Source organism: Petromyzon marinus, chromosome 73, assembly GCF_048934315.1.
Source record: "Petromyzon marinus isolate PM22_M1 ecotype Great Lakes invasive population chromosome 73, UKy_Petmar_22M1.pri1.0, whole genome shotgun sequence".
In the NCBI taxonomy this organism is placed as follows: Eukaryota; Metazoa; Chordata; class Hyperoartia; order Petromyzontiformes; family Petromyzontidae; genus Petromyzon; species Petromyzon marinus.
Genome location: NC_133739.1, coordinates 7,008,003 through 7,017,129, shown reverse-complemented (window position 1 = coordinate 7,017,129; position 9,127 = coordinate 7,008,003). Strand labels below are relative to the sequence as shown.

At 47.6% G+C, this 9,127-nt stretch overlaps 1 protein-coding gene across 1 annotated transcript; it reads right to left on the bottom strand.

Annotated features, from left to right (window-relative positions):
* Positions 1-274: 274 nt before the first annotated feature.
* On the bottom strand, positions 275-6,157 carry LOC142906997 (NADH dehydrogenase [ubiquinone] 1 beta subcomplex subunit 4-like; the record flags this gene model as incomplete). The annotated part of the gene is made up of 3 exons (XM_076055891.1): positions 275-613; positions 1,321-1,467; positions 6,041-6,157. Coding segments are annotated over 3 exons (327 nt in total), but the record flags the coding sequence as incomplete, so codon positions are not given.
* Positions 6,158-9,127: the final 2,970 nt, after the last annotated feature.

Sequence of the window (9,127 nt, the reverse complement as noted above, 5' to 3'; positions counted from 1 at the left end):
AGAGACACAGTAGAGACACAGTAGAGACACAGTATACACGGTAGAGACACAGTAGAGACAACATACACACAGTAGACACAGTAGACACACAGTAGAGACACAGTAGAGACAGTAGACACACAGTATACACGGTAGAGACAGTAGAGACACAGTAGACACAGTAGACACACAGTAGAGACACGGTAGAGACAGTAGAGACACAGGAGACACACAGTAGACACACAGTAGACACAGTAGAGACAACAGAGACAGTAGAGACAGTAGAGACGGTAGAGACGGGTGGCGTTGTTTTATTGCCATTCACACGACGAAGACGACCAACAGCCGGCAGGAGCAGGAAGCTCGCATCACACGCAAGCGGGGGTCGGACACGCGTGTGGACAAAGGTGTGGTGGGACACGCGTGTGGACAAGGGGGGAGTGGTGGGACACGCGTGTGGACAAGGGTGTGGTGGGACACGCGTGTGGACAAGGGGGGAGGGGTGGGACACGCGTGTGGACAAGGGGGGAGGGGTGGGACACGCGTGTGGACGGAGTGGGGGAGGCCGGCTTCAGCCGTACATCTTGAACGTGCGGTCGGCTGAGCCGCTCTCAATGGCGGCGACGGTCTTCTTCTGTTACACACACAGACACACAGACACACACACAGACACACACACAGACACACACACACACAAACACACACACAGACACACACACAGACACACAGAGACACGTCAACATGGGGACGATGGGAACCACCTTGATCATGAGTGAGTGACTGAGTGACTGAGTGTGTGACTGAGTGACTGAGTGAGTGAGTGTATGAGTGAATGAGTCTATGAGTGAGTGTATGAGTGAGTGTATGAGTGAGTGACTGAGTGAGTGACTGAGTGATTGAGTGAGTGAGTGACTGAGTGGGTGAGTGAGTGACTAAGTGACTGAGTGAGTGAATGAGTGACTGAATGAGTGACTGAGTGAGTGACTGAGTGAGTGTATGAGTGAGTGTATGAGTGAGTGTATGAGTGAGTGTATGAGTGAGTGAGTGTGTGAGTGAGTGTATGAGTGAGTGAGTGTATGAGTGAGTGTATGAGTGACTGAGTGAGTGACTGAGTGAATGAGTGACTGACTGAGTGACTGAGTGACTGACTGACTGAGTGAATGAGTGACTGACTGAGTGACTGAGTGACTGACTGACTGAGTGAGTGACTGACTGAGTGACTGAGTGAGTGACTGACTGAGTGACTGACTGAGTGACTGACTGAGTGACTGACTGACTGAGTGAGTGACTGACTCAGTGAGTGACTGAGTGACTGAGTGAGTGACTGAGTGAGTGACTCACCCTGTCCCTGTAGAAGAACACAGTCAGACCCACGATAGGCACCACACTCATCAGCAGCCCCAGGAGCGACGTCTTTGCGGTGGGGCGGAAGTTTGGGTAGACGTTGTGAGTCCGCGCGTACTGCCAGCGCACCATGGCCGGGTCATCCTACACACGGCACAGGCAGAAGGTGGTGGTAGTGGTGGTGGTAGTGGTGGTAGGGGTGGTGGTAGTGGTGGTGGTAGTGGTGGTGGTGGTAGTGGTGGTGGTAGTGGTGGTGGTGGTAGTGGTGGTGGTAGTGGTGGTGGTGGTAGTGGTGGTGGTGGTAGTGGTGGTGGTGGTAGTGGTGGTGGTAGTAGTGGTGGTGGTAGTGGTTGTGGTAGTAGTGGTGGTGGTAGTAGTGGTGGTGGTAGTGGTGGTAGTGATGGTGGTAGTGGTGGTAGTGGTGGTGGTAGTAGTGGTGGTGGTAGTGGCGGTAGTGGTAGTAGTGGGGGTAGTGGTGGTAGTAGAGGTGGTGGTAGTGGTGGTAGTGATGGTGGTGGTAGTGGTGGTCGTGGTAGTAGTGGTAATGGTGGTGGTAGTGGTGGTAGTGGTGGTGGTAGTGGTGGTAGTGGTGGTGGTAGTGGTGGCAGTGGTGTTGTGGTGGTGGTAGTGGTGGTGGTAGTGGTGGTGGTTGTGGTGGTAGTAGTAGTGGTGGTAGTGGTGGTGGTGGTGGTAGAGGTGGTGGTAGTGGTGGTAGTGATGGTGGTGGCGGTAGTGGTGGTAGTGGTGGTGGTGGTAGTGGTGGTAGTGGTGGTAGTAGAGGTGGTGGTAGAGGTGGTGGTAGTGATGGTGGTGGTAGTGGTGGTGGTAGTGGTGGCAGTGGTAGTGGTGGTGGTAGTGGTGGTGGTAGTGGTGGTAGTAGTGGTAGCGGTGGTAGTGGTGGTAGTGGTGGTAGTGGTGGTGGTAGTGGTGATGGGAGTGGTGGTGGTAGTGGTGGTGGTAGTGGTGGTGGTGGTGGTAGTGGTGGTGGTAGTGGTGGTAGTGGTGTTTTGGTGGTGGTAGTGGTGGTGGTAGTGGTGGTGGTTGTGGTGGTAGTAGTAGTGGTGGTAGTGGTGGTGGTAGAGGTGGTGGTAGTGGTGGTAGTGATGGTGGTGGCGGTAGTGGTGGTAGTGGTGGTGGTGGTAGTGGTGGTAGTGGTGGTAGTAGAGGTGGTGGTAGAGGTGGTGGTAGTGATGGTGGTGGTAGTGGTGGTGGTAGTGTTGGCAGTGGTAGTGGTGGAGGTAGTGGTGGTGGTAGTGGTGGTAGTAGTGGTAGCGGTGGTAGTGGTGGTAGTGGTGGTGGTAGTGGTGATGGGAGTGGTGGTGGTAGTGGTGGTGGTAGTGGTGGTGGTGGTGGTAGTGGTGGTAGTGGTGGTGGTAGTGGTGGTGGTAGTGGTGGTAGTGGTGGTAGTGGTGGTGGTAGTGGTGGTGGTAGTGGTGGTAGTGATGGTGGTAGTGGTGGTAGTGGTGGTGGTAGTAGTGGTGGTGGTAGTGGTGGTAGTGGTAGTAGTGGTGGTAGTGGTGGTAGTAGAGGTGGTGGTAGTGGTGGTAGTGATGGTGGTGGTAGTGGTGGTCGTGGTAGTGGTGGTAGTGGTGGTGGTAGTGGTGGTAGTGGTGGTGGTAGTGGTAGTGGTGGTAGTGGTGGTGGTGAGGAGAGGGTCAAGTCCAGAGCGGGAAGTCGAGAGGGCACTGGTGGAGGCCGGGCAGGGAAATCGCTTAGTCAGTCAGTCAGTCGCTCAGTCAGTCACTCAGTCAGTCGCTCAGTCAGTCATTCACTCACTCCAACACTCACTAATACACTCAGTCACTCATACACTCAGTCACTCATACACCCACTCACTCACTCACTCATACACTCAGTCACTTATACACTCAGTCACTATGACCGGCAAAACAACCGCCTAGCTCCTCGTGGTGCCAGACGGGCAACTCTGTCGTGGACAGTGCTGTGGGGGGAGGGCCAATTCCGATTGGCTCCTCCCCTCGTGGCGTCTGTGACCACCACAGGGGCTTAATGGGGGCTCTGGACGGGTGCAAGGGGCTGGTAACACCTCCACCTTCAATAAATAACCGCTAAACCACGACAGAAAAATTGGATTAATAAGCTTGTGCCGGAGGCCCCGGGGGGACAGGGGTCTATGACGTCTCCTGGCCAAACCCCATTTGGCGGAGCCAGGAGACTGAATCCTTAACCTCAGGGCTCCTCCAGGAACAACAAAAACCACTACAGGTGGCCACGTGGAATGTTCGAACGCTCACTGCGGAGGAGAGGCTGCCACTCCTCTGTCGGAGCTGGACCGGTACGGCCTGGATCTCTGTGGTATTCAGGAGGTCTGGTGGACCGGCTCTGGCTCCTGCCACCATGAGGGGTGGACAGTCCTCTACTCGGGGCAGGAGACTGCCAAACAACAGGGAGTGGCTCTTCTTCTGAGCAAAAGAATGAAGGGGGCGTGGGAGCGTGGCGGTGAGGTGTGGGAAGCTGTAAGTCCATGGCTACTTTGGGCTCGCCTTCCCATCAACCAGAGGCGAGGAATGGTGGTCGTGGTTACTTATGTCCCCACTGAAGACGAACATCCGTGGAGGGATTCAGGCAAGGCCGATGAGTCAGATGCCTTTTATGACCTCCTGTCACACGTGCTGGCTAAAGTGGCCCCTCGGGATAGAGTCATCTTGTTGGGTGACTTCAATGCACCAGATTGGTCATGATGCTGGCACCTGGTCTGGAGTGATTGGAAGGCATGGGCCAGATCAGCTCAATAACAACGGTAGGAGGCTGCTAGATTTTTGTGCAGCCCATGGGCTTGTAATTACCAACACACTGTTCCGGCATCAGCGCATCCACACATCATGGATACATGCCGGGTCCAAGCAAGAACATCTGCTGGACTACATAGTGACGGACCAGCGGATGCTAGCCCATGTCCTTGATACCAGGACCTACCGTGGAGCTGATCTGCCCTCTGACCGTCGACTAGTCATCTGTAAGATGCGCCTGCCATTCTTCCACTCCGGTGGTGGGTGTACACCCAGGACCCCATTCAAATCCTTAGTGGCATGGTCTCAGCTAGCTGATGAAAGTTGCAAGCGAGAATTTCAACGTCGCTTGCGGCTGTAGTTGGCATCGTCCCCCCACTCCTCCTGATGTCGAGGGTAAATGGGGAGGTTTAGGACTGTGACTCATGCAGCTGCAATGGCTGCCTTGGGTACACGCTCCAGACCTCCCCAGAGACCCTGGCTGACAGAGGAGGTATTCAGGCTGGCTGAGAAAAAGCGACAGGCCCACTGTCATCGGCTACAGAATCCCACGTCAGAGAATGAGGAGGCTTACCGCAGCCTTCGCTGGGAGATTTGGAGAACCGTGAGGCGCTGCAAGGATGGGTGGTGGTCATGGGTTGCTGAGGAGATGGAGTCTGCCTCAGTGGCCCGCGATCACAAATCTCTATTCAACTCCATCAAAAAAGTAACCTGCAGCACCACACCTATTACTATCATTAGGGGAAAAAACGGTGATCCAATCTCCGACCCCCAGGAACAGGTTTGCAGATTTGCTGAGCATTTCTGTGAGATCCAGGAGGAGGGGAAATCCCTCAGCCTGGATAACATGGGACAAAGTGGGGATGACCCTGCTGAGGCTGCGGTGCCTCAAATGTTGGAAGAAGTCACCCCCTGTGAGTGGCTGGCTGAGGTGCCATCTGTTGAGGAAGTACTGAAGGCGATCCAGAGTCTGAGACCAGAAAAGGCACCGGGCAGAGATGATCTCCCAAGCGAAATGCTGAGGGAGGGTGGCGTTTGTGCACAGACTGCCCTATATGACATCATAACAACAATCTGGACCACTGGACGGGTTCCGCAGGATTGGAAGGATGCCCTGGTGGTCCCCCTCTTTAAGAAGGGGGACCGCACAGACTGTAACAACTACAGGGGCATCTCACTCCTTAGTGTGCCGGGAAAGGTCCTGGCAAGGATTATTCAACATCGCCTTGCCAGGCACGCTGAGGAGAGGCTTGCGGAGCCCCAATGCGGTTTCAGGAAAGGGCGGTCCTGCACAGATGCCATATTTTCTGTCCGTCTGCTACAGCAGAGGTGTAGGGAATTCCAACAAGACCTACATCTCTGCTTTATTGACCTGGTTAAGGCCTATGATACCATCAGTAAACCTGGGCTCTGGGTTGTTCTTCGTGCTTTTGGAGTACCTGACCCTCTGCTCACGATCATTAAGGACCTTCATGATGGTGAGCGGGCCCGGGTAAAACTACGTGGCCGGGAGTCAGAGCCATTCCCTGTACACCTTGGGGTGCGACAGGGATGTCCTCTGGCTCCCACATTATTTAACATCTATTTTGACCACGTAGTTCGTGAAGCTTTCAATAGGAATACCGAAGGAATTTCCATCTGGTACAGATACAATGGGAGGCTGATCGATGCCCGGGTGCAGTCAAGGTGAGTGACTGAGTGACTGACTGAGCTACTGACCGAGTTACTGAGTGCCTGACTGAGTTACTAAGTGAGTGACTAAGTGGGTGACTGACTGACTAACTACGTGACTGACAAAGTGGCTGAGTGAGTGACTGACTAAGTGACTGACTAATTAAGTGACTGACTGAGTGACTAAGTGACTGAGTGACTGACTGAGTGATTAACTGACTGACTAAGTGACTAACAGAGTGACTGACTGATTGACTAAGTGACTGACTGAGTGACTGAGTGACAAAGATACTCACGATGAGGCCCACTCTGTGTGGGTCGTTGAGCTGTCCCAGGTAGCTCCTCTTGCTGCTGAGTGACTGACTGAGTGACTGACTGACTAAGTGACTAACTAAGTGACTGAGTGACGGACTAGGTGACTAACTGACTAACTAAGACACTCACGATGAGGCCCACTCTGAGGGGGTCGTTGAGCTGTCCCAGGTAGCTCCTCTTGCTCCTCGCTCAGTCACTCAGTCACTCAGTGACTGAGTGACTGAGTGACTGACTGAGTGACTAGGTGACTAACTGAGTGACTAAGTGACTGACTGAGTGACTAAGCGAGTGACTGACTGAGTGACTGACTAAGTGACTAACTAAGTGACTACGTGACTGACTGACTAACTAAGTGACTAAGTGACTGACTAAGTGACTAACTAAGTGACTAAGTGACTGACTAGGTGACTAAGTGACTAAGACACTCACGATGAGGCCCACTCTGTGAGGGTCGTTGAGCTGTCCCAGGTAGCTCCTCTTGCTCCTGAGTGACTGACTGAGTGACTAAGTGACTAACTGAGTGACTGACTAACAAAGTGACTAACTAAGTGACTAACTAAATGAGTGACTAACTAAGTGACGAAGACACTCACGATGAGGCCCGCTCTGTGTGGGTCGTTGAGCTGTCCCAGGTAGCTCCTCTTGCTGCTGAGTGACTAAATAAGTGACTGACTGAGTGACTGACCGAGTGACTGACTGACTGAGTGACTAACTAAGTGACTAAGACACTCACGATGAGGCCCACTCTGTGTGGGTCGTTGAGCTGTCCCAGGTAGCTCCTCTTGCTCCTGAGTGACTGAGTGACTGACTAAGTGACTAACTGAGTGACTAACTGAGTAACTGACTAAGTGACTGAGTGACTGACTAAGTGACTGAGTGACTGACTAAGTGACTAACTGAGTGACTGACTGAGTGACTGAGTGACTGACTGACTAAGTGACTGAGTGACTAAGTGACTAACTAAGTGACTAACTAGGTGACTAAGACACTCACGATGAGGCCCACTCTGTGTGGGTCGTTGAGCTGTCCCAGGTAGCTCCTCTTGCTCCTGAGTGACTGACTGAGTGACTGAGTGACTGACTGAGTGACTGACTGAGTGACTGAGTGACTGAGTGACTGACTAACTAAGTGACTAAGTGACTGAGTGACTAAGACTCACGATGAGGCCCACTCTGTGTGGGTCGTTGAGCTGTCCCAGGTAGCTCCTCTTGCTCCTGAGTGACTGAGTGACTGACTAAGTGACTAACTGAGTGACTGACTGACTAAGTGAATGACTAACTGAGTGACTAACTAAGTGACTGAGTGACTGACTAAGTGACTGAGTGACTAACTAAGTGACTAAGACACTCACGATGAGGCCCACTCTGTGTGGGTCGTTGAGCTGTCCCAGGTAGCTCCTCTTGCTCCTGAGTGACTGACTAAGTGACTGCCTAAGTGACTATGAAAGTGACTATGAAACTAAACTATGAAACTATAAACTATTAAACTAAACTATGAAACTATAAAACTATGGACTATGAAACTAAACTATGAAACTAAACTATTAAACTATAAACTATGGAACTATAAACTATGAAACTAAAAACTATGAAAACTTAACTTTGAAACTAAACTATGTAACTAAACTATGAAACTAAACTTTGTAACTAAACTATGAAACTAAACTATGAAACTATAAACTATGAAACTATAAACTATGAAACTATGAAACTAAACTATGAAACTATAAACTATGAAACTATAAACTATGAAACTAAACTATGAAACTATGAACTATGAAACTATGAAACTAAACTATGAAACTAAACTATGAACTATGAAACTAAAAACTATGAAACTATAAACTATGAAACTATAAACTATGAAACTAAACTATGAAACTAAACTATGAAACTAAACTATGAAACTATAAACTATGAAACTATGAACTATGAAACTAAACTATGAAACTAAACTATGAAACTATAAACTATGAAACCATAAACTATGAAACTATGAACTATGAAACTAAACTATGAAACTAAACTATGAAACTATAAACTATGAAACTATAAACTATTAAACTAAACTATGAAACTATAAACTATGAAACTAAACTATGAAACTAAACTATGAAACTAAACTATAAACTATTAAACTATAAACTATGAAACTATGAAACTAAACTATGAAACTATAAACTATGAAACTAAACTATGAAGTATGAAACTATAAACTATGAAACGAAACTATGAAACTATAAAATATGAACTACAAACTATGAAACTAAACTTTGAAACTAAACTATGAAACTATAAACTATGAAACTATGAACTATGAAACTAAACTATGAAACTAAACTATGAAACTAAACTATGAAACTATAAAATATGAAACTAAACTATGAAGTATGAAACTATAAACTATGAAACGAAACTATGAAACTATAAAATATGAACTACAAACTATGAAACTAAACTTTTAAACTAAACTATGAAACTATAAAACTATGGACTATGAAACTAAACTATGAAACTAAACTATTAAACTATAAACTATGGAACTATAAACTATGAAACTAAAAACTATGAAAACTTAACTTTGAAACTAAACTATGTAACTAAACTATGAAACTAAACTTTGTAACTAAACTATGAAACTAAACTATGAAACTATAAACTATGAAACTATAAACTATGAAACTATGAAACTAAACTATGAAACTATAAACTATGAAACTATAAACTATGAAACTAAACTATGAAACTATGAACTATGAAACTATGAAACTAAACTATGAAACTAAACTATGAACTATGAAACTAAAAACTATGAAACTATAAACTATGAAACTATAAACTATGAAACTAAACTATGAAACTAAACTATGAAACTAAACTATGAAACTATAAACTATGAAACTATGAACTATGAAACTAAACTATGAAACTAAACTATGAAACTATAAACTATGAAACCATAAACTATGAAACTATGAACTATGAAACTAAACTATGAAACTAAACTATGAAACTATAAACTATGAAACTATAAACTATTAAACTAAACTATGAAACTATAAACTATGA